At 45.6% G+C, this 24,417-nt stretch overlaps 1 protein-coding gene across 2 annotated transcripts in view; it reads right to left on the bottom strand.

Moving 5' to 3' along the window:
- The window catches only part of LOC138647787 (cytochrome P450 2D15-like), a 338,963-nt gene that overhangs the window by 127,408 nt on the left and 187,138 nt on the right, over positions 1 to 24,417 (bottom strand). For both annotated transcript variants that reach the window (XM_069737045.1, XM_069737047.1), the window contains exon 5: positions 7,076 to 7,249. In XM_069737045.1, the coding sequence (XP_069593146.1) occupies positions 7,076 to 7,249 (174 nt within the window). The remainder of the gene's footprint in view (positions 1 to 7,075; positions 7,250 to 24,417) is intronic.

Genomic DNA, 24,417 nt, shown 5'->3' with positions numbered 1-24,417 from the left:
GTGCCGGAATTGGCGCATCTTACAGATGCGCCATTTCTGGGGCGGCTGCGGACTGGTATTTGTAGCCGGGGGCCCAATATCCATGGCCCCCTCTAGGCTATGAATATCAGCCCGCAGCTGTCTGCATAGCCTTTCTGTAGCCAGTAAAGGCTACACAGACAGCTGTGGGCTGATATTCATAGCAGGCTACAAATATTGGCCCCCGGCCGTCGGCTTTCCCCCTCTGGCGCAGAAAATTGCGCAGGAGCCCATGCCGTTTTTTTTTTTTTTTTAAAAATTAAACGCTCATTAAGGCCTCTTTCATACTTGCGTCGGTACGGGTCTGTTGCTATGCGTTGGGCCAAAGTATTGACGCACTTTGTGAAATTTGTAAACGACGTGGGCAGCGGATGCAGTTATTCAACCCATTCTGAAAAAGGGGGTCCGCGCTCAATTCAGGGATACCCAGTACCCGGTAAGATTGGGGGTATGAGTGTTATCCGTATTGGGAGCGCTTTTGTTATGCCACTTGGCGTTATATGTAGGTCTCCCTGGGTACCTTTCTCAGTATTATTCCCCATTGGTGGGCCGCTGTATTGTTATAGCCATATCTAGAATCAGCCAATATAGGCAGCACCTTTATAGGTATACTAGGCATTATTGTTAACCTTGCGGTTTGGGTCCCCTTGTGGGGGTACTTTGAAAGCTCATAAGCTCTGACATCTGAGCATCATTGTATGCAAATTACCTTATGCCATAGTAACTGTTTGCTGGCTAAGACAGGGGTATTGGGTTTATCTTATGGTGTCTTCAGTTGTTGGTTTTTAAGTGTGTTACAATTTTAATGTTATTCCCTAATAAATTTTGTATATTTTAAGTAAAATGCTCGCTTTGTCCTCCTATTTTTGATATATGCGTTTTTGGAGTAGTATATGTAGGGGCCGTGATGTGTCTCGGTCCCTGTTCAATATGAGTCTGGGGTTATGTGCAGTTATGCATGTTGTATGTAGTTTTTTTTTTTACATTCAACACATTAGCCGGATGATGGGACTACTACTGTCCCATCATTGGCTAATGTGTCAATCACTGCCATTGTAGCAGGCATAGCCCAATGGGCACACCCAAACAGACCCCAGGCAGGCCGCACAGACCCCAGAGAGGCCCGTACAGACCCCCAGCAGGCCGCACAGACACCCCGAGAGGCCCGTACAGACCCCTGGCAGGCCGCACAGACCCCCTGCAGGCAGCACAGACCCCCGAGATGCCCGTACAGACCCCCGGCAGGCTGCACAGACCCCCAAGAAGCCTTTACAGACCCCCAGCAGGCCGCAAAGACCCCCGGCAGGCTGCACAGACCCCCGGCAGGCTGCACAGACACCCCGAGAGACCCGTAGAGACCCCCGGCAGGCCGCACAGACCCCCGAGAGGCCCATACAGACTCCCGGTAGGCCGCACAGACCCACAGTCTCCGCCCACACTCCATTATAGTGCATTGCACGGCTTCCTATGACCGGGCTGATATACCTTATAATTCATGTCTCCAAGTTTCTCCATGACTTCATATGGGCCTTGCCACTTGGCCAGGAACTTGCTCTCCACCATTGGTATTAGTACTAGAATGCTGTCCCCAGGCTGGAACTGCCTCAGCCTTGCTGATTGGCTGTACACCCTGGCTTGACCCTTCTGCGCCTGGAGCAGATGTTCCTTCACAATCTGCATTACGTGAGTCATCCTCTCCTGCAGCTGGGTGACATGCTCTATCATGCTTCGATCTGATGTGACCTCGGCTTCCCGGGTATCCTTGCCGATGTCCAGGAGACCTCGTGGATTTTGGCAGTACAGAAGCTCAAACAGGGAGAACCTTGTGGATGCCTGTGGAACTTCTCTAATGGAGAAAGGCAAGAATGGGAGCAGATAGTCCCTGTCTTGACCATCCTTCTCAATGACCCTCCTGCAGTCCTAGTTATGCAGGCTTCACTGCAGGTAATGCACAGAGCATCTTTAGCTCCTATGTGAGCACGTGGGAGGTCCACCTCTCTCTCCCAATACACCACCCAGACTGAACCACAGGTCCAGGTAAATATCACAAGTACTGGTCACGTGAATGTGAACTCACTGCAGATCCTCAAACTCCTGCAGATCCTGCAGGGAAAAGGGGTACAGTGAGCACCTTCCCTCTCGCATTGCGGGTGCTCACATGAAAAGGGCCCATTGAACTCTGTACAAGGCCTTCCAGCACTTAGTGTGCTGGAAACACAAAAACACTCCACAAAGCCAGTGACTCTATCACATCATTATAAACAGAGTGATTTATTTCAAGTGTATATTTCTGTTAATGTTGATGATTACGACTTACAGCCAATGAAAACCCAGAAGTCATTATCTCAATAAATTAGAATACTTTATAACACCAGCTTGAAAACTGATTTTAAAATTTGAAATGTTGGCCAGCTGAAATGTATTATCAGTAATTGCACTCAATACATGTTCGGGGCTCATTTTGCAAAAATTACTACATCATTGTGGCATGGCATGGAGGCGATCAGCCTGTAGCACTGCTGAGGTGTTATGGAAGCCAAGGTTGCTTTGATAGCAGCCTTCAGCTTATTTGCATTGTTGGGTCTGGTGTCTCTCATCTTCCTCTTGATAGATTCTCTATGGGGTTAAGGTCAGACGAGTTTGCTGGCCAATCAAGCACAGTGATACTTTTGTTTTAAACCAGATATTGGTACTTTTGGCAGTGTGGACAGGTGCCAAGTACTACTGGAGAATGAAATTTCCATCACCAAAATGCTTGTCAGTAGATGGAAGCATGAAGAGCCCTAAAAATTTCCTGGTAGACGGCTGCCCTGACTTTGGTCTTGTTAAAGCACAGTGGACCAAAACCAACAGATGACATGGCTCCCAAAGCCATCACTGATTGTGGAAACTTCACACTAGACCTCAAGCAGCTTGGATTGTGTGCCTCTCCACTCTTCATCCAGACTCTGGGACCTTGATTTCCAAATGAAATGCAAAATTTACTTTCATCTGAAAAAAAACACCTTGGACCACTGAGCAACAGTACAGTTCTTTTTTGTCTTGGCCCAGATAAGATGCTTCTGGCGTTGTCTATTGGTCATGAGTTGCTTGATACAAGGAATGATACACTTGGAGCCCATGTCCTGGATACATCTGTGTGTGGTGGCTTTTGAAGCAATGACTCCAGCAGCAATCCACTCCTTGTAAATCTTCCCCAAATTTTTGAATGGCCTTTTCTTAACAATCCTTTCAAGGCTGCAGTTATGCCCATTGCTTGTGCACCTTTTTCTACCACACTTTTTCCTTACACTCAACTTTCCATTAATATGCTTGGATACAGCACTCTGTACACTCTGAACAGTCAGCTTATTTAGCAATGACCTTTTGTGGCTTACCCTCCTTGTGGAGTGTGTCAATGACTGCCTTCAGGGCATCTGTCAAGTCAGCAGCCTTCCTCATTATTGTGGAGCCTACTGAAATAGTCCAAGGAATCTTTTTAAATGCTTAGGAAGCCTTTGCAGGTGTTTTTTTGTAAATTATTCTAATTTACTGAGATATTCATTTTTGGGTTTTCGTTGGCTGTAATCCATGATCATCAACATTAACAAAAATAAACACTTGAAATAGAGCATTCTGTTTGTAATGATTCTTGTACTGAAGAGCTGAAATAAACTAAGTTTTTGATGATATTCTAATTTAGTGAGAAGCACTGAGGTGGAGATATGGTGAGTGTGCATCCCGCCCATCTCTTACCTACTCTCCTAAAAACCCACCAATAACATGGCCTCTGAAGTCCATAAGCACATATAATGCTGAAAAGAAACTTATGGGTTTCTAGATCACGGATTAAAGCAGTCTCCATGACACATATCTTCCCTCACATATCGTACCAGTGACCCGGTCACATATTAACCCCCTCTGCCCAAAGCCGGGGGCTTTGGCACCTTCAGACACCAAACAGGGAATCCGGGAGATGGCACCTGCATTCCCATGTGACTTTCCGGGCCTGTGTTCTACGTGGAACTTGAAATCCTGGAGGCCTGAGAACCATCTAGTCACCCTGGTGTTCTTACCCTTTTTCTCCCTTAACCATCTCAGAGGGGCAAGATCGGACACAAGTTTGAACCTCCGGCCTAGTAGATAGCACCTCAATGTATCCATGGCCCATTTTATTGCCAGACACTCCTTCTCGACGATGCCGTAGTTCTTGTCGCATGACGAGAGCTTCCAGCTCAAATACAGGATTGGATGTTCTCCATTTATTACTTGAGACAGCACGGCTCCCAAGCCAACTTCTAACGCATCCGTCTGGACCACAAACTCTTTGCTGAAGTCTGGTGCGACCAGAAACGGATGTTTACACAGAGCTCTCTTCAGTCCCTGGAATGCTATCTCTGTGTCATCAGACCATTTAACTATCGTCGATTTGGTGCCTTTAAGATCTGTCAATGGCGCGGCGATCATAGCAAAATTCGGAATGAGTCACAGATAGTACTCCACAATTCCAAGAAACACCCTCACTTGCTTCTTGGTAAATGGTTAAGGCCACTCTTGGATCATCTCAATCTTGTTGATTTGTGGCTGAATTTCACCTGCCCTGATGGCATAGCCTAGGTACTTGGCCTCTTCCTTCCCTATGGCACATTTTTTCGGATTTATTGTGAACCCCACATTTCTTAAAGTATCCAGAACCGCCTGTAAGTTTGGTAGGTGACTAGCCCAGTCAAGGCTAAAGACCACTATTTCATTGAGGTACACTGCAGCATACTCCTTATGTGGAGCCAGGATCCGATCTATTGCTCTCTGGAAGGTGGCTTGGGCCCCCTGCATACCAAAGGGCATCCTGGTGTGTTGAAAAAACCCATCAGGCATCGAGAAGACTGTTTTCTAGTTTGCACTCTGGGACATGGGGATCTGCCAATAGCCCTTTGTCAGGTCCAGGGTTGAAATATACCTTGCGGGTCCAAGTCTCTCAATGAGTTCATCCACATGAAGCATCGGGTAAGCATCAAAACTAGAGAGTTCTTTTAGCTTGTGGTAGTCGTTGCAGAACCGCCACTCACCATCAGGCTTCAGTACGAGGATGATAGGGCTCGACCACCCACTTTTCGACTCCTCTATCACCCCGAGGTCTACCATTATCTTCACCTCCTTGGATAATATTATTATTATACATTTTTATAGCGCCATTTATTCAATGGCGCTTTACATGTGAAAAGGGGGGCAAATATAGACAAATACAATAAACATGAGCAAAAACAAGGCACTAACAGGTATAGATGGAGGGAGGACCCTGCCCTTGAGGGCTCACAGTCTGCAGGGGATGGGTGACGATACAATAGGAGAGGGTAGAGCTGGGCGTGCGGCGATTCAGTAGGTTGACGACCACTGCAGGCTGTAAGCTTGTCAGAAGAGGTGAGTTTTCAGGTTCTTTTTGAAGGTTTTTACGGTAGGCGAGATTCTGATGTGTTGGGGTAGAGAGTTCAAGAGTATGGGAGAAGCACGGGAGAAGTCTTGGATGCGGTTGTGGGAAGAAGAGATAAGAGGGGAGTAGAGAAGGAGATCTTGTGAGGATCGAAGGTTGCGTGTAGGTAAGTACCGAGAGACCATGGCGCAGATGTATGGAGGAGATTGGTTGTGGATGGCTTTGTGTGTCATAGTAAAGGTTTTGATCTGTAGCCTCTGGATGATAGGAAGCCAGTGAAGGGCTTGGCATAGGGTAGAGGCTAAGGAATAGCAGGGAGACAGGTAGATTAGTCAGGCAGCAGAGTGTGGGATGGATTGGAATGGTTCCAGAGTGCTAGAGGGGAGGCCAGAGAGTAGGAGGTTGCAGTAGTAAAGGAGATAAGGGCATGCACTAGTGTTTTTGTGGTTTCCATATCGAGGAATGCATGGATCCAGAAAATATTTTTGAGTTTGAGACAGGAGGAGGAGGTAAGGGCTTGTATATGTGGCTTGAAAGAGAGGGCAGAGTCGAGGATCACCCCGAGGCATCGAGCATGCAGGACTGGGGAAAGTGAGCAGCCATTGACATTGATGGATAGGTCTGGTGGAGGGGTAGAGGGAGATGGGGGAAAGATGATGAATTCTGTTTTGTCCATGTTCAGCTTTAGAAAGCCAGCAGAAAAGATGGCTGAGATAGCAGACAGACAGTGTGGGATTTTGGTGAGTACAGAGGTGTGGTCAGGTCCGGATAGGTAGATCTGCGCGTCTAATCACATTTGGTTCCGGACAACCCATATATGTAGGCTTAATTGAGAGAGGTGTCCACATTCACCCATGCATACAGACATTAGCCTTAGGTAAGTGTTCACATTTGGACAGGGAGGTCAGGGACCCATCAGATTAATGAGGCCCCCTTGACTATGGTTGATGGGCTCACACTATTTGGCCAAATTTTGTGCAAAGCGTCTCATAAATATTTTTCCTAATGTTCAAAAGCCATTTTGCGATTCATATTTTAATGTATTTCATATTCGACATGCTTTGGCACGATAGAGTGCAACCTTTTTCTGTATATTGTATATGGAGGAAGCTGCTCTGGTAAGCACCTATTCACACTAGTTTGGATGTGCCAGTCGTTTTTCTGTCATTTTTACGCATCTATATGTCAGGAGCGTGATGACGGGAGACTGTGTAGATGACATAGAGAAGCGTAATCCTCACAAACAAAGAAGGATGATGGCATCGCAAGAAGAAGGGAGAAGCCGAACCAAGGTCAGAGACATCCATCGGACCGGACCGCCCAACAATAGAGTATAATGAAAGGTCTTTTTCTTGTCTTGCAGGTCGTGTTAGGGGCATTATTGAATGCTGTAAATCATTTCTGAAAAGGTGGTGGTCTTAACGCATATTGGTCAAACCTGGTGATAGGTTCCTTTTAACTGTATAAAATTGACAACTGCCAACAAAGATCAATGATCCTTATTGTCTGTAATTGAATTCATCAAGTTTCCATCATGTTTTTGGCATTTTACATGCATTTGTACTCAGCATGCTGCACTGTTTTGACCAGGACTCTTTAAGCTTCTGACATAATCCAAACTGAGCCTAAGAATTATAAAAGTGTTCCTACCTTTTCCATCTCCACTAGGTAGGCATCAATAAAATCTCGGGTGTAGATTGGATCCCAAGTTTTTTGATGCTCTGAAATAATTTCCTTTAGAAATGCGATCAGTTCATACTCCGATTGCATCACATGATCAACAAGCCATGGGATGTGGGTAAGAATAGGAATTTCATGTAGAATCTGAAAAATAAATAAATTAATTGTATAATTTAATAATTAGCAATGAGCGAATACATTCAGCACTATTTGTTACTCTCAAGAATAGTACGCTATTTGGGCTATATGCTATTTGGTGAGTAATTAGCTATTCGCCTCAGTATATTCAAATGACCCGCACAGCATGTTTGGTGTTTTTTTTGCAGCCAATGGACATGCAGGGCTTGATTGCCAATCACAGTAATGCCGTTGCCATCTTTGTTGTAGTATTGCTGTGATTGTCTGGCCTTACAGCATCATAGGGGGGTATATAAGCCCTGCCAGCACCACTTTGCGCACATTGCATGTGTAAAAAGTGTAGTGAGGACTTAGCATCAGCGTATAGAGAGTGAAGGCAGCCTATAGGGAGAGTTTCTGAGTCCAAAAAGCTCTTTTAAGAGCTATTTAAAGTGAAGATTAGGTCTCTGTTAGGTTGAGATAGTGTAGGAAGAGATGTAATAGCAGAGTGAGGGAAAGGAAGGCAGGGTGTTAGAGTTTCAATTACATGCTACAGATATCTGCTAGGTTGCATTGTGGAAACAGGAACACATGGGCTACTTGCACAGTGAACAAGTCTGTATGATCATGTTCACACACCACCAAGAAACCTGAAGACACAAAAGAGAATAGTGAAACCAAAAACACTCAGTTTGAAAAAATGTTGCAGTAATCCGCAAGTGCTAGTAAAAGATGTAAAAAACAGGGTATTTGGTTGATACGTTTTTTGCAAAAAATGTATACTAAGCTGCTCTACCAATCTTCACGGTATCCCCTTATCAGAGCAGTCCTAACTAATGTATGCAATCCCTATCTGATGTATTTAAAAACCTGATCATCTGTATATAACCTGTGTGAACAGGGTTCAGAGAGGAAAAATCCATGTGTGCATACAGGGTAGAACAGCTTTTGTGCAGATAGCCCAAGAGGAGTGGTGGAACTCCCCAGTCTTGTAGACACAAGAGAACAATTATGGAAACAGGAACACATGGGCTACTTGCACAGTGAACAAGTCTGTATGATCATGTTCACACACCACCAAGAAACCTGAAGACACAAAAGAGAATAGTGAAACCAAAAACACTCAGTTTGAAAAAATGTTGCAGTAATCCGCAAGTGCTAGTAAAAGATGTAAAAAACAGGGTATTTGGTTGATACGTTTTTTGCAAAAAATGTATACTAAGCTGCTCTACCAATCTTCACGATATACCCTTATCAGAGCAGTCCTAACTAATGTATGCAATCCCTATCTGATGTATTTAAAAACCTGATCATCTGTATATAACCTGTGTGAACAGGGTTCAGAGAGGAAAAATCCATGTGTGCATACAGGGTAGAACAGCTTTTGTGCAGATAGCCCAAGAGGAGTGGTGGAACTCCCCAGTCTTGTAGACACAAGAGAACAATTATGGAAACAGGAACACATGGGCTACTTGCACAGTGAACAAGTCTGTATGATCATGTTCACACACCACCAAGAAACCTGAAGACACAAAAGAGAATAGTGAAACCAAAAACACTCAGTTTGAAAAAATGTTGCAGTAATCCGCAAGTGCTAGTAAAAGATGTAAAAAACAGGGTATTTGGTTGATACGTTTTTTGCAAAAAATGTATACTAAGCTGCTCCTCTTGGGCTATCTGCACAAAAGCTGTTCTACCCTGTATGCACACATGGATTTTTCCTCTCTGAACCCTGTTCACACAGGTTATATACAGATGATCAGGTTTTTAAATACATCAGATAGGGATTGCATACATTAGTTAGGACTGCTCTGATAAGGGTATACCGTGAAGATTGGTAGAGCAGCTTAGTATACATTTTTTGCAAAAAACGTATCAACCAAATACCCTGTTTTTTTACATCTTTTACTAGCACTTGCGGATTACTGCAACATTTTTTCAAACTGAGTGTTTTTGGTTTCACTATTCTCTTTTGTGTCTTCAGGTTTCTTGGTGGTGTGTGAACATGATCATACAGACTTGTTCACTGTGCAAGTAGCCCATGTGTTCCTGTTTCCATAATTGTTCTCTTGTGTCTACAAGACTGGGGAGTTCCACCACTCCTCTTGGGCTATCTGCACAAAAGCTGTTCTACCCTGTATGCACACATGGATTTTTCCTCTCTGAACCCTGTTCACACAGGTTATATACAGATGATCAGGTTTTTAAATACATCAGATAGGGATTGCATACATTAGTTAGGACTGCTCTGATAAGGGTATACCGTGAAGATTGGTAGAGCAGCTTAGTATACATTTTTTGCAAAAAACGTATCAACCAAATACCCTGTTTTTTACATCTTTTACTAGCACTTGCGGATTACTGCAACATTTTTTCAAACTGAGTGTTTTTGGTTTCACTATTCTCTTTTGTGTCTTCAGGTTTCTTGGTGGTGTGTGAACATGATCATACAGACTTGTTCACTGTGCAAGTAGCCCATGTGTTCCTGTTTCCATAATTGTTCTCTTGTGTCTACAAGACTGGGGAGTTCTGTTGTGAATTCTGTGGCTGAATTCACTTCTGTGGTCACAAGTGGTATTGCAGTCTCTGGGCTTCCTCCCTCAGGTGTTTTGGTGAGCTCGTTGGCTGCCTTGCTATTTAGCTCCACCTGAGTCTGTCTTCCTTGCTCCTTGTCAATGTTCCAGTGTTGGATCTGAGCTACTGCATCTTTCCTTGGGCCTGCTGCTCTGCTAGATAAGTGCTTCTAGTTTGTTTTCTGTTTTTTCTGTCCAGCTTGCTATTAACTTTTGCTGGAAGCTCTGAGAAGCAAAGGGGTGCACCGCCGTGCTGTTAGTTCGGCACGGTGGGTCTTTTTGCCCCTTTGCGTGGTTTTCGTTTTAGGGTTTTTGTAGACTGCATAGTTCTCTTTGCTATCCTCGCTCTGTCTAGAATATCGGGCCTCACTTTGCTGAATCTATTTCATTCCTACGTTTGTCTTTTCATCTTGCTAACAGTCATTATATGTGGGGGGCTGCCTATTCCTTTGGGGTATTTCTCTGAGGTAAGTCAGGCTTGTATTTCTATCTTCAGGCTAGTCAGCTCCTCAGGCAGTGCCGAGTTGCATAGGTAGTGATAGGCGCAATCCACTGCTGCTTATAGTTGTGTGAGGATAGATCAGGTACTGCAGTCTACAGAGATTCCACGTCTCAGAGCTCGTCCTATTGTTTTTGGTTATTGCCAGATCTCTGTATGTGCGCTGATTACTGCACGCTGTGTTGCCTGATTGCCAGCCATAACAGTACAAGGAGCCACACCAATGATTCCCAATAGAGGGAAAAAATAAATCCTGACAGCATTTTTTTTTCTTAGCTCTGTCTTCAGTCTTTTTTTTCCCCTAGACATTAGAGTGCTTCAGGACACAGCTGTGGACATGGATATTCAGGCTCTGTGCTCCTCAATGGATAATCTCGTTGTAAATGTACAAAAGATTCAAGATACTATTGATCAGAAATCGATGCTAGAACCAAGAATTCCGATTCCTGATTTGTTTTTTGGTGACAGAACTAAGTTCCTGAGCTTCAGAAATAATTGTAAGCTATTTTTGGCCTTGAAACCTCATTCTTCTGGTAATCCTATTCAACAGGTTTTGATTATTATTTCTTTTTTGCGCGGCGACCCACAGGACTGGGCGTTTTCTCTTGCACCAGGAGATTCTGCATTGAGTAATGTTGATGCATTTTTCCAGGCGCTGGGATTGCTTTACGATGAGCCTAATTCAGTGGATCAGGCTGAGAAAAATCTGCTGGCTTTATGCCAGGGTCAGGATGATGTAGAAGTATATTGTCAGAAATTTAGGAAGTGGTCAGTACTCACTCTGTGGAATGAATCTGCACTAGCGGCTTTGTTCAGAAAGGGTCTCTCTGAAGCTCTTAAGGATGTAATGGTGGGATTTCCTATGCCTGCTGGTTTGAATGAGTCTATGTCCTTGGCCATTCAGATCGGTCGTCGCTTGCGCGAGCGTAAATCTGTGCACCATCTGGCGGTATTGTCTAAGAGTAAACCTGAGCCTATGCAGTGCGACAGGACTATGACTAAAGTAGAACGGCAAGAACACAGACGTCTGAACAGACTGTGTTTCTATTGTGGTGATTCTACTCATGCTATTTCTAATTGTCCTAAACGCACTAGGCGGTTCGATAGCTCTGCCGTTATTGGTACTGTACAGTCCAAATTCCTTTTGTCCATTACCTTAATGTGCTCTTTGTCATCGTATTCTGTCATGGCGTTTGTGGATTCAGGCGCTGCCCTGAATCTGATGGATTTGGATTATGCTAAACGTTGTGGATTTTTCTTGGAGCCTTTGCGGTGTCCTATTCCGTTGAGAGGAATTGATGCTACACCTTTGGCCAAGAATAAGCCTCAGTACTGGGCCCAGCTGACCATGTGCATTGCTCCTGCACATCAGGAAGTTATTCGCTTTCTGGTACTGCATAATTTGCATGATGTGGTCGTGTTGGGGTTGCCATGGCTACAAACCCATAATCCAGTATTGGATTGGAACTCTATGTCGGTAACCAGCTGGGGTTGTCAGGGAGTACATGGTGATGTTCCATTTTTGTCTATTTCGTCATCCATTCCTTCTGACATCCCAGAGTTCTTGTCGGACTTTCAGGATGTATTTGAAGAGTCCAAGTCTGATGCCCTACCTCCGCATAGGAATTGTGATTGTGCTATCGATTTGATTCCTGGTAGTAAATTCCCTAAGGGTCGTTTATTTAATTTGTCCGTACCTGAACACACCGCTATGCGCAGTTATGTGAAGGAGTCCCTGGAGAAGGGACATATTCGCCCATTGTCATCACCATTGGGAGCAGGGTTCTTTTTTGTAGCCAAGAAGGATGGTTCGCTAAGACCGTGTATTGATTACCGCCTTCTTAATAAGATCACTGTTAAGTTTCAGTATCCCTTGCCATTGATTTCTGACTTGTTTGCTCGGATTAAGGGGGCTAGTTGGTTTACTAAGATTGATCTTCGTGGTGCGTATAATCTGGTGAGAATCAGGCAGGGAGATGAATGGAAAACGGCATTTAATACGCCCGAGGGTCATTTTGAGTATCTGGTGATGCCGTTCGGACTTGCCAATGCTCCATCTGTTTTTCAGTCTTTTATGCATGACATTTTCCGTGAGTATCTGGATAAATTCTTGATTGTTTACTTGGATGACATTTTGATCTTCTCAGATGATTGGGAGTCTCATGTGAAGCAAGTCAGAATGGTTTTCCAGGTACTGCGTGCTAATTCCTTGTTCGTGAAGGGATCAAAGTGTCTCTTCGGTGTGCAGAAAGTTTCATTTTTGGGGTTCATCTTTTCCCCTTCTACTATCGAGATGGATCCGGTTAAGGTTCAGGCCATCCAGGATTGGACTCAGCCGACATCTCTAAAAAGTCTGCAGAAATTCCTGGGCTTTGCTAATTTTTATCGTCGCTTCATCTGTAATTTTTCTAGCATTGCCAGACCATTGACCGATATGACCAAGAAGGGTGCTGATTTGGTTAATTGGTCTTCTGCTGCCGTGGAAGCTTTTCAGGAGTTGAAGCGTCGTTTTTGCTGTGCCCCTGTGTTGTGTCAACCTGATGTTTCTCTTCCGTTCCAGGTCGAGGTTGATGCTTCTGAGATTGGTGCAGGGGCGGTTTTGTCACAGAGAGGTTCTGGTTGCTCAGTGTTCAAACCATGTGCTTTCTTTTCCAGGAAATTTTCTGCTGCTGAGCGTAATTATGATGTGGGCAACCGAGAGTTGCTGGCCATGAAGTGGGCATTCGAGGAGTGGCGTCATTGGCTTGAGGGTGCTAAGCATCGCGTGGTGGTTTTGACTGATCATAAGAACCTTACTTATCTTGAGTCTGCCAAGCGCTTGAATCCTAGACAGGCCCGTTGGTCGTTATTTTTTGCTCGTTTTGATTTTGTGATTTCATACCTTCCGGGCTCTAAAAATGTGAAGGCGGATGCTCTGTCTAGGAGTTTTGTGCCCGACTCTCCGGGTTTATCTGAGCCAGCGGGTATCCTCAAGGAAGGAGTCATTGTGTCTGCCATCTCCCCTGATTTGCGGAGAGTGTTGCAGAAATTTCAGGCTAATAAACCTGATCGTTGTCCGGCCGAGAAACTGTTCGTCCCTGATAGGTGGACTAGTAAAGTTATCTCTGAACTTCATTGTTCGGTGCTGGCCGGTCATCCAGGAATCTTTGGTACCAGGGAGTTGGTTGCTAGATCCTTCTGGTGGCCATCTCTGTCGCGGGATGTGCGTGCTTTTGTGCAGTCCTGTGGAATTTGTGCTAGGGCTAAGCCCTGCTGTTCACGTGCCAGTGGGTTGCTTTTGCCCTTGCCGGTCCCGAAGAGGCCTTGGACACATATTTCGATGGATTTCATTTCTGACCTTCCCGTTTCTCAAAAAATGTCGGTCATTTGGGTGGTCTGTGATCGCTTTTCTAAAATGGTCCATCTGGTGCCCTTGGTTAAATTGCCTTCCTCCTCTGATTTGGTGCCTTTGTTCTTCCAGCATGTGGTTCGTTTACATGGCATTCCTGAGAATATTGTTTCTGACAGAGGTTCCCAGTTTGTCTCGAGGTTCTGGCGAGCCTTTTGTGGTAGGATGGGCATTGACCTATCTTTCTCCTCGGCCTTCCATCCTCAGACTAATGGCCAGACCGAACGAACCAATCAGACCTTGGAAACATATCTGAGATGTTTTGTTTCCGCTGACCAGGATGATTGGGTGTCATTTTTGCCGTTGGCTGAGTTCGCCCTTAATAATCGGGCCAGCTCGGCTACCTTGGTCTCTCCATTTTTCTGCAATTCTGGGTTCCATCCTCGTTTCTCTTCAGGACAGGTTGAGTCTTCGGACTGTCCTGGTGTGGATTCTGTGGTGGACAGGTTGCAGCAGATCTGGACTCAGGTAGTGGACAATTTGACCTTGTCCCAGGAGAAGGCTCAGCTTTTCGCTAATCGCAGACGCCGTGTGGGACCCCGACTTCGTGTTGGGGATCTGGTTTGGTTATCTTCTCGTCATATTCCTATGAAGGTTTCCTCTCCTAAATTTAAACCTCGTTTTATTGGTCCGTATAGGATTTCTGAGATTCTCAATCCGGTGTCTTTTCGTCTGATCCTCCCAGACTCCTTTTCCATACATAATGTATTCCATAGGTCGTTGTTGAGGAGATACGTGGCACCTATGGTTCCATCTGTGGAGCCTCCTGCCCCTGTTTTGGTGGAGGGGGAATTGGAGTATATGGTGGAGAAGATTTTGGATTCTCGTGTCTCTAGACGGAAACTCCAGTATCTGGTCAAATGGAAGGGTTATGCTCAGGAAGATAATTCCTGGGTTTTTGCCTCTGATGTCCATGCCCCAGATCTTGTTCGTGCCTTTCATGTGGCTCATCCTGGTCGGCCTGGGGGTTCTGGTGAGGGTTCGGTGACCCCTCCTCAAGGGGGGGGTACTGTTGTGAATTCTGTGGCTGAATTCACTTCTGTGGTCACAAGTGGTATTGCAGTCTCTGGGCTTCCTCCCTCAGGTGTTTTGGTGAGCTCGTTGGCTGCCTTGCTATTTAGCTCCACCTGAGTCTGTCTTCCTTGCTCCTTGTCAATGTTCCAGTGTTGGATCTGAGCTACTGCATCTTTCCTTGGGCCTGCTGCTCTGCTAGATAAGTGCTTCTAGTTTGTTTTCTGTTTTTTCTGTCCAGCTTGCTATTAACTTTTGCTGGAAGCTCTGAGAAGCAAAGGGGTGCACCGCCGTGCTGTTAGTTCGGCACGGTGGGTCTTTTTGCCCCTTTGCGTGGTTTTCGTTTTAGGGTTTTTTGTAGACTGCATAGTTCTCTTTGCTATCCTCGCTCTGTCTAGAATATCGGGCCTCACTTTGCTGAATCTATTTCATTCCTACGTTTGTCTTTTCATCTTGCTAACAGTCATTATATGTGGGGGGCTGCCTATTCCTTTGGGGTATTTCTCTGAGGTAAGTCAGGCTTGTATTTCTATCTTCAGGCTAGTCAGCTCCTCATGCAGTGCCGAGTTGCATAGGTAGTGATAGGCGCAATCCACTGCTGCTTATAGTTGTGTGAGGATAGATCAGGTACTGCAGTCTACAGAGATTCCACGTCTCAGAGCTCGTCCTATTGTTTTTGGTTATTGCCAGATCTCTGTATGTGCGCTGATTACTGCACGCTGTGTTGCCTGATTGCCAGCCATAACAGAGTTCCACCACTCCTCTTGGGCTATCTGCACAAAAGCTGTTCTACCCTGTATGCACACATGGATTTTTCCTCTCTGAACCCTGTTCACACAGGTTATATACAGATGATCAGGTTTTTAAATACATCAGATAGGGATTGCATACATTAGTTAGGACTGCTCTGATAAGGGGATACCGTGAAGATTGGTAGAGCAGCTTAGTATACATTTTTTGCAAAAAACGTATCAACCAAATACCCTGTTTTTTACATCTTTTACTAGCACTTGCGGATTACTGCAACATTTTTTCAAACTGAGTGTTTTTGGTTTCACTATTCTCTTTTGTGTCTTCAGGTTTCTTGGTGGTGTGTGAACATGATCATACAGACTTGTTCACTGTGCAAGTAGCCCATGTGTTCCTGTTTCCATAATTGTTCTCTTGTGTCTACAAGACTGGGGAGTTCCACCACTCCTCTTGGGCTATCTGCACAAAAGCTGTTCTACCCTGTATGCACACATGGATTTTTCCTCTCTGAACCCTGTTCACACAGGTTATATACAGATGATCAGGTTTTTAAATACATCAGATAGGGATTGCATACATTAGTTAGGACTGCTCTGATAAGGGTATACCGTGAAGATTGGTAGAGCAGCTTAGTATACATTTTTTGCAAAAAACGTATCAACCAAATACCCTGTTTTTTACATCTTTTACTAGCACTTGCGGATTACTGCAACATTTTTTCAAACTGAGTGTTTTTGGTTTCACTATTCTCTTTTGTGTCTTCAGGTTTCTTGGTGGTGTGTGAACATGATCATACAGACTTGTTCACTGTGCAAGTAGCCCATGTGTTCCTGTTTCCATAATTGTTCTCTTGTGTCTACAAGACTTGGGAGTTCCACCACTCCTCTTGGGCTATCTGCACAAAAGCTGTTCTACCCTGTATGCACACATGGATTTTTCCTCTCTGAACCCTGTTCACACAGGTTATATACAGATGATCAGGTTTTTAAATACATCAGATAGGGATTGCATGCATTAGTTAGGACTGCTCTGATAAGGGTATACCGTGAAGATTGGTAGAGCAGCTTAGTATACATTTTTTGCAAAAAACGTATCAACCAAATACCCTGTTTTTTACATCTTTTACTAGCACTTGCGGATTACTGCAACATTTTTTCAAACTGAGTGTTTTTGGTTTCACTATTCTCTTTTGTGTCTTTAGGTTGCATTGTGTATAGTGTAGGAACAGATTGTGGAGTAAAGAGAGAGCGGCAGGGTTTCATATCCAATACCAGCATATACTAAACAGCTCTTTTTAGAGCATAAAAATATTCCTCAGTACCAGCATATATTAAACATTGTTTTTAGAGATAAATAATATTCCTCAGTGCCAGCATATAATAAACCACTTTTGTTACAGCTAAATAATATTCCTCAGTACCAGCATATACATCTTTTTTTTTTTTAGAGCTAAATAATATTCCTCACCTATTGCTGAAATAATGTATATTTATCTTGCAGTTGTGCAACTAGGAATGGGGACATGGATGTGGTGGTGCCCGCTAAAGCCGTGTGACTGATCAAAAGGTGACTTTATCTCATTCTACGTTCTTGTCAAAATTCGGTCTGCGCGCGACACCACTGTTGAACTCAGACAAGTGCAAGAATGTTGTGGGTTGCATGGCAGACAAAGGCTCCAGCTGCAGCACCACTAAGTCTTCCACATGGTCCAGTCTCAGTAGCCAAGAGGCTAGGCCTCAAGACTTCAACATGGTCCTCCTTCCTCCCCCCATCAAGAGACTCAGGAGACATATAACCCCAAAGCTGGCCACTTCGAGTAACTGTTTACGTTCCCTTGAAATTATTCTGGACTATGACAGTGCACCATTAAAGAGGGTCATGAGGAGGTGGAGTGCAGTGATGCACAAACATTTGAGCACCTACGGCCAGAAGAAAGCCACGTTGGGGAACGTCAAATCATGTCTGAAGAGGTGGAGGATAATGATGATACTCAGTTGCCATCAGGTCAGCCTAAAATGACAACTCAGACGGAGCATCAGGTTGATGAATTGGAAGACGATGTGATCGATGATGAGGCCTCTGATTTAACCTGGCATGGTGGCACACATAGCAAGCACAGCAATGCAGAGAGGGATGGACCCGAGGGAGAATTCGGTCAACTGTTCCACAGAGCCTTCCCACTCGTCTAGATAACAGGCCAAGGGTGCATTGTTTTCCCCTGTATGGCAGTTTTTTTCTGAAAGTCCTTCAGACAAATCAACTGTAATTTGCAGCATTTGCCAGTAGAGATAAGTGAATATTTCAATGTTCAGTTCAGATTATGATCGCCAAATTTTCTTTATTCACCAACTAATTCATCGAATATTTGCCAAACATAATCGAACACCATTCAGGTCAATGGGAAGCAAAAACAAATGCACAACACCTTTATAATAGCTTCAAATGCTCCCAAAATACTTCAAAAGAAGGATAGACAAAAGGAAATTGGCCTCAGTTAACCCACAGTACAAATTTTAGCATGGTACTGCAGCAATCAGCCAGGTATGAGGTATCAGGGTCTGGGACAGCATTTACAATTTCAATTGAACGTCACAGTAAGACGAGGTGGGTGAGGGATCAGTGTAGGCATCTTTTCTTGGGAGCCCTGATACCACATGCAACAGCTCAACATGCTTTCATATTCAGCCACACTCAGGTGGCACAAATATCAATTTTGCAGATTATCATTGTCATAAAAATGTAAGGATAGTAACATGGGTAGTTGACTCCAAGGAAGTGGAGGCATGACGGTCTTGGAGGCCTACTTCTACAGGCAGCATGCATGAAGGAGACCCAACCAGAAGACTACACATATACAAAAATGAGTGGCAGACACCAACAAAGTGGCATCAATTGCAACAGAGTAGAATTTGTATAATGGGGATCGACACCTCTTCCACTACAGCCAACACAGCAGATGGAGACTGGAAGGGGCAAAGTAGTGGAATCACTGTTCCGTATCCATCTGAAATTCTGGAAGGGGTGTAAATAGGAGAGATGAGCGAATTTGCTCTGAAAACGATCACCAATCATAAATTTGGCACAAATATGGCACATTCGGATTCGTGATTGCAAAATTTTATAAAATCGGTAAAAATCTGAAACATAAGGTAAAAGTGCGGGAAAATATTTGCGTTGCCACAAAAATATTTTCAGCACTTTAGCAACTGTAATGGTGGTGTTTTCTGATCATTTGGCACGTGTTTGATGAGGGGAGGGGGTTTGCAGAGATCAGAGACGCCGCGTTCTTGGAAGTGTAAGGTACTAGCAGGTACACAGGATGCAGTGACAAGCAGGAGGCAGAGCAAGACTTAACAGATTTTATACACTATGTATATATATATATATATATATATGTCTCAACAGTAAATGCTCCACGCAGGGAGTAGGAGGGTGTAAACATACAGGCCCACAAGATGAGTCGGTCCTGAAGGAAAGTGTAGCACTGTCTCTGTACGGCGACTAAGCATCCGGTTCTTCGTTCCTGTGGTCTTGTGATCCTGGAACGAGGTTCTAAATGAGGAAAGGTCTGCTGCATGGTCAAAGATGTACACAGTTCCTGACTGGAGGCCGCAGTCTTACCACTATGCACCGCGTGCAATGCTGGACCAGCGCTGCAAGGAGGGGCAGAAGGTGCCCAATGTACCGACCTGTTAGTACAGTTAAGGTTGGAGAGTAACTGGGAATTTGTCACAGGTAATGCACAGGCTACATGTGCGGGGGGGTGGAGCGCTGCAAAGAGGTCTTGTCAATTGGCGTCGGTCAGCAGAGAGGGAGTCAACCTTCTCCTGTAGCACACGCTGGGTCCCCGCCAAAAGCCCCATTCCTGTGCGCGCAGCCCCCTTTATATCACACCCGCCCCCAGCAGTCAGGTGCAAAGGTCTACTCGGGTAGAAAGTGCTTCCCCTGGGAACAACGGTAACAGTCTGACAGTTCTGGCCCAGACACGCAAGCGAGACTACTATTCTGGTCCATCTTCCTACATTCCCCCACTCCTTTAGCTCGCCATTCCATGGGCGAGGGTTCTTGCAAATCACATTGCAGTTTTCTTTTCTTTAGTACATTTTGCTGCCAAATGAAATGTTCCTGATCAAAAGGATTGGAGGGTTTGCCTGCGGCTGTTCGTTGAGAGTGTCATACATTGGAAGGAGTAGTGGAGTCCCTTTGAGTGGTAGAATCAGGTTGCATCGAAGGGAGCAATGGTGCCTCTGTATTCCCAGGATTAGATTCTTTGGAGACCCCAGGTCTTGGTTCCTCACTCTCCTCTTCCTCTTCTTCCTCTACTATTGGGGAACATGGCTCAAGAATCTCTGGGATCTCTTCTGCTCACACTGAATCTTTTGATAAACAAGGCTGAAGCTTGTTCCGATGTGGGAGAGTTCTGTTCTCTTTCAGGCTGAATCTCATACACAGGTCTTTTGGGGCTGAGTCGTTGCTTTACCTGGTATGGGTATTTTTCACACCAATTCTTCAACTTATCTCGAGGACGTCTCTCCCGCACAAAGACACGGTCTCCGACCTGAAGTTCTGTTGCCAGAAGAGGGGTCCTTTCAGCATGCTCTGACTCCTGAAGCCTGGTCTGTACCAGCCGATGCAAAGTCTGCAGGTGATGGCAATATTCTCGAACCCAGGATGACACCCCCATCTGTGGGTAGTCCTCTTCTGGATCCAATTCCATCTCGGTAATTCCCTTTCGAGTCCTACCGAAGAGAAGAGAGTAGGGAGTATAACCTGTGGTTCAGTGCACTCGATTATTGTATATCCACACCGGTTCTAGGATGTTTCGCCCCCGCACATTTCGTCCCCGCACATTTCGCCCCCAGCAGTTTTCCCCCAGCAGTTCACCCCCAGGAGTTCGTCCCTGGGTACATTTCGCCCCCAGCATTTGGCCCCCAGGATGTTTCACCCCCGCACATTTCACCCCCGCACATTTTGCCCCCAGCAGTTCGCCACTGGGTACATTTCGCCCCCGCACATTTCGTCCCCAGCATTTGGCCCCTGGATGTTTTGCCCCTGGCAGTTTGCTCCCAGATGTTTGTACCCTTGTGGTTCATGAATTCCTTTCCATCATCAATGTTTCCCCCCAAGAAGTTTGCCCCCAGCAGTTCGCCCCCGGATGTTTGTACCCTTGTGGTTCATGAATTCCCCTCCGACGTCAATGTCTCGCCCCCAGCAGTTTGCCTCCAGCAGTTCACCCCCGAATGTTTCTCTTACAGAATTTTGTCCCTGGATGTGTCGCCTTCTTATGTTTCACACCTAACATTTTGACCCCAGATGTTTCGCCTTCAACTTTTGGGGTCAACATGCAGGGATCAAAACATCTAGGGCTGAACATACCTGGGGGTAAAATATACAGGACCCCAATTGCTGGGGATTCCTGCGGTCTTTTACATGCTGGTGGAGGGCTGGGATGGCTTTTCTCGAAAAGAAGTGTTGACTGGGTAGCTCGTAGCGTGGTACAGCGTAGTCCATCAGGGCTTTGAAAGCTTTGCTTTCAACTAACCGGTAGGGCATCATCTCTAACGAGATTAGTCTAGCAATGTGGGCGTTCAAACATTGTGTACGCGGATGAGAGGATGAGTACTTCCTTTTCCTAACGAGAGTCTCTTGTAGGGTGAGCTGGACTGGAGAGCTGCATATGGTGGAACTAGCGGGGGTGCTGGTGGACATGGCAGACTGAGAGAGGGTTGGTGATGGTATTTTTGCTGTTGGCCTACATACAGTGTTTCCTACCAAGAACCTGGAGTTTCCCTGACTGCTTTGGCCTTGCGACGAAACCTCCACATTTGCTGCAGGTGGTGTGGTAAACGGTGGGCTTACAGTGAGGGAAGGGATGTAGCATGGCTGACTAGCTTCTTTGTGAGAGGGTGCAACAACGTTAAGGGACGTTTGGTAGTTAGTCCAGGCTTGCAAGTGCATGGTGGTTAAATATCTACACATGCAACTTGTATTTAGACTTTTAACATTCTGATCTCTGCTGAAGGTCCTTGAGCATTTCTTACAGATGACTTTGCACTGATCATTTGGATCTTGGTTAAAAAAATGCCAGACTGCACTCTTCCTACTATTGGATACCTTTTCAGGCATTGCACACTGAACTACTTTAACCGGATGGCCACGCTGTCCTATAACTTTTTTTGGTTTTGCCACACGTTTTTGGCCCGATACGGGCCTGCCAGATGGAACCTGTTGCGATGTTGATGCCTGTTGCGGCTCCTCCTCCCCTGCTTCAGAGCTACTGCCAGCTGCACCCTGTTCCCCCAATGGCTGCCAATCGGGGTCAACAACTGGGTCATCTATGACCTCCTCTTCTATGTCCTGTGCACCTTCCTCTGTGTCACCGTGTAAGCCGGTGCTATAGCGTTCGTGACGGGGCTCCATAGTCTCATCTGGGTCAGATTCTGGATCAGTACACTGCGAGGGCAATGTTGTGATCTGAGTCAAAGGAACAGCATAAGAATCTGGCTGTGGCTGTGCATCTGTGCACTCCATGTCTGATTCATCTTGTAATGGGCATGGCCTGTTAACAATTTCTCTTTCTAACCCAGGAACGGTATGTGTAAAGAGCTCCATGGAGTAACCCGTTGTGTTGCCTGACGCATCCTTCTCTGTTGTTCTGGGTGAAGAACGCAAGGAAGCGACTTGTCCCTGACCGGGAACATCCACTGACGACGCGCTGCTTTTATATTTTGCACTTTCCGAAGAGGAGGCAAAAGAGCTAGAGGCAGAGTCAGCAAAGAAAGCCAAAACTTGTTCCTTCTGCTCCGGCTTTAAAAGCGGTTTTCCTACTCCCAGAAAAAGGAGTGTTCGAGGCCTTGTGTAGCCAGACGATAACGGTGGCTGAACAACTCGAGACTTAGGTACTATATTGCTTTTCCTACGACCACCTGATGCTCCACCACCACTACCATCATTACCAGCTGGCAATGACCGCCCACGGCCACGACCTCTTCCACCAGACTTCCTCATTCTTGGAAATATGTAACCAAACTAACAAACGGTATTTGGTACTGTAAAACCAGTTACAAGATGGACGCAAAATTGTTGTCAATTTAAATCTCCCTTTACAGGTGTGTGAGAGTGCAGGGAAAATCAGGCCCACTGTATTACAGTACAGTTTCAGTGGCAGACAGTGGCTGACAGATATGCCACTAACAGGACTGACGCAGATGCACACACTGGAAATAAAAATCTCCCCTTCTTTTTTTTTATATGGAAGACTAGTGAATAAATCTGGCCCACTGTATTACAGTATATTTTCTGTGGCTGAAAATGACAGACAGATACCACAGACTGGACTGGCACAGATGCACAGATTTGCCAATATTAATCTCCCCTTCTTTTTTTTGTGATGGGAGACTAGTGAATAAATCTGGCCCACAGTTTTACAGTAGTGTTTCAGTGGCACAAAATGACAGACCGATACCACAGACTGGACTGGCACAGATGCACAGATTTGCCAATACTAATCTCCCCTTCTTTTTTTTTTGATGGGAGACCAGTGAATAAATCTGGCCCACAGTTTTACAGTAGTGTTTCAGTGGCACAAAATGACAGACCGATACCACAGACTGGACTGGCACAGATGCACAGATTTGCCAATATTAGGCCATGTTCACACAGTGCGTTTTTTACCGCGGAACCGCGGCGGTTTTGCCGCTGCGGTTCCGCAGCTGTTTTCCATGCAGGGTACAGTACACTGTACCCTATGGAAAACAGGACACACTGTGCACATGGTCCGGAAATTGTAAAAAAAAAGACGCGCTGAATAGCTCCCGGAAAAAAGAAGGAGCATGTCAATTCTTTTTCCGGAGCCGCAGCGGTTCTGCACCCATAGACCTCCATTGTGAGGTCCAAACCGCAGTAAAACCCGCAGATCAAAAATATATCTGCGGGTTTTACTGCGGTTTGATGTGCAGAACCGCTGCAGCAGGAAGTGCGGGGAGCGGGCGGAAGTGCGTGGGCGGAGTGTGGCTGCCCCCCCCGTGTTCCGATCCCGCCCCCACGTGCTCCGATATCCGCCCCCCAGTGCTCCGATGCCCCCCCCCAGTGCTCTGATGCCCCCCCGTGCCCTAATCTCCCCCCCTTATACTCACCCGGCGTCCCGGTGTCCGTCCGGCCGTCTTCTCCCTGGGCGCCGCCATCTTGCAAAATGGCGGGCGCATGCGCAGTGCGCCCGCCGAATCTGCCGGCCGGCAGATTCGTTCCAAAGTGCATTTTGATCACCGAGATATAACCTATCTCAGTGATCAAAATAAAAAAATAGTAAATGACACCCCCCCCCTTTGTCACCCCCATAGGTAGGGACAATAAAAAAAATAAAGAATTTTTTTTTTTTTTTTTTTTCACTAAGGTTAGAATAGGGGTAGGGGTAGGGTTAGGGGTAGGGTTAGGGGTAGGGTTAGGGGTAGGGTTAGGGTTAGGGGTAGGGTTAGGGTTAGGGGTAGGGGTAGGGGTAGGGGTAGGGTTAGGGGTAGGGTTAGGGGTAGGGGTAGGGTTAGGGGTAGGGTTAGGGGTAGGGGTAGGGGTAGGGTTAGGGTATTTTCAGCCATTTTAACCCTAAAAAAATTCCTAGAAAACACACAGACTCTGGCTAGAAAACTGCATCAAAAAAACGCATCAAAAAACGCATCAAAAACGGACCAAAAAAGGACCAAAAAAAGGACCTGCGTTTTCTGCCAAGAGCTGCAGTTTTTTAAAAAACAGTCAGGAAAAAAAAAGGATGGAAATCCTGAACGTGTGAACATACCCTTAATCTCCCCTTCTTTTTTTTGTGATGGGAGACTAGTGAATAAATCTGGCCCACAGTTTTACAGTAGTGTTTCAGTGGCACAAAATGACAGACCGATACCACAGACTGGACTGGCACAGATGCACAGATTTGCCAATATTAATCTCCCCTTCTTTTTTTTTTTGATGGGAGATTAGTGAATAA

The sequence above is a fragment of the Ranitomeya imitator genome, chromosome 8, assembly GCF_032444005.1.
Source record: "Ranitomeya imitator isolate aRanImi1 chromosome 8, aRanImi1.pri, whole genome shotgun sequence".
Lineage (NCBI taxonomy): Eukaryota > Metazoa > Chordata > Amphibia > Anura > Dendrobatidae > Ranitomeya > Ranitomeya imitator.
This window is presented reverse-complemented; position numbering and strand designations above follow the sequence as displayed.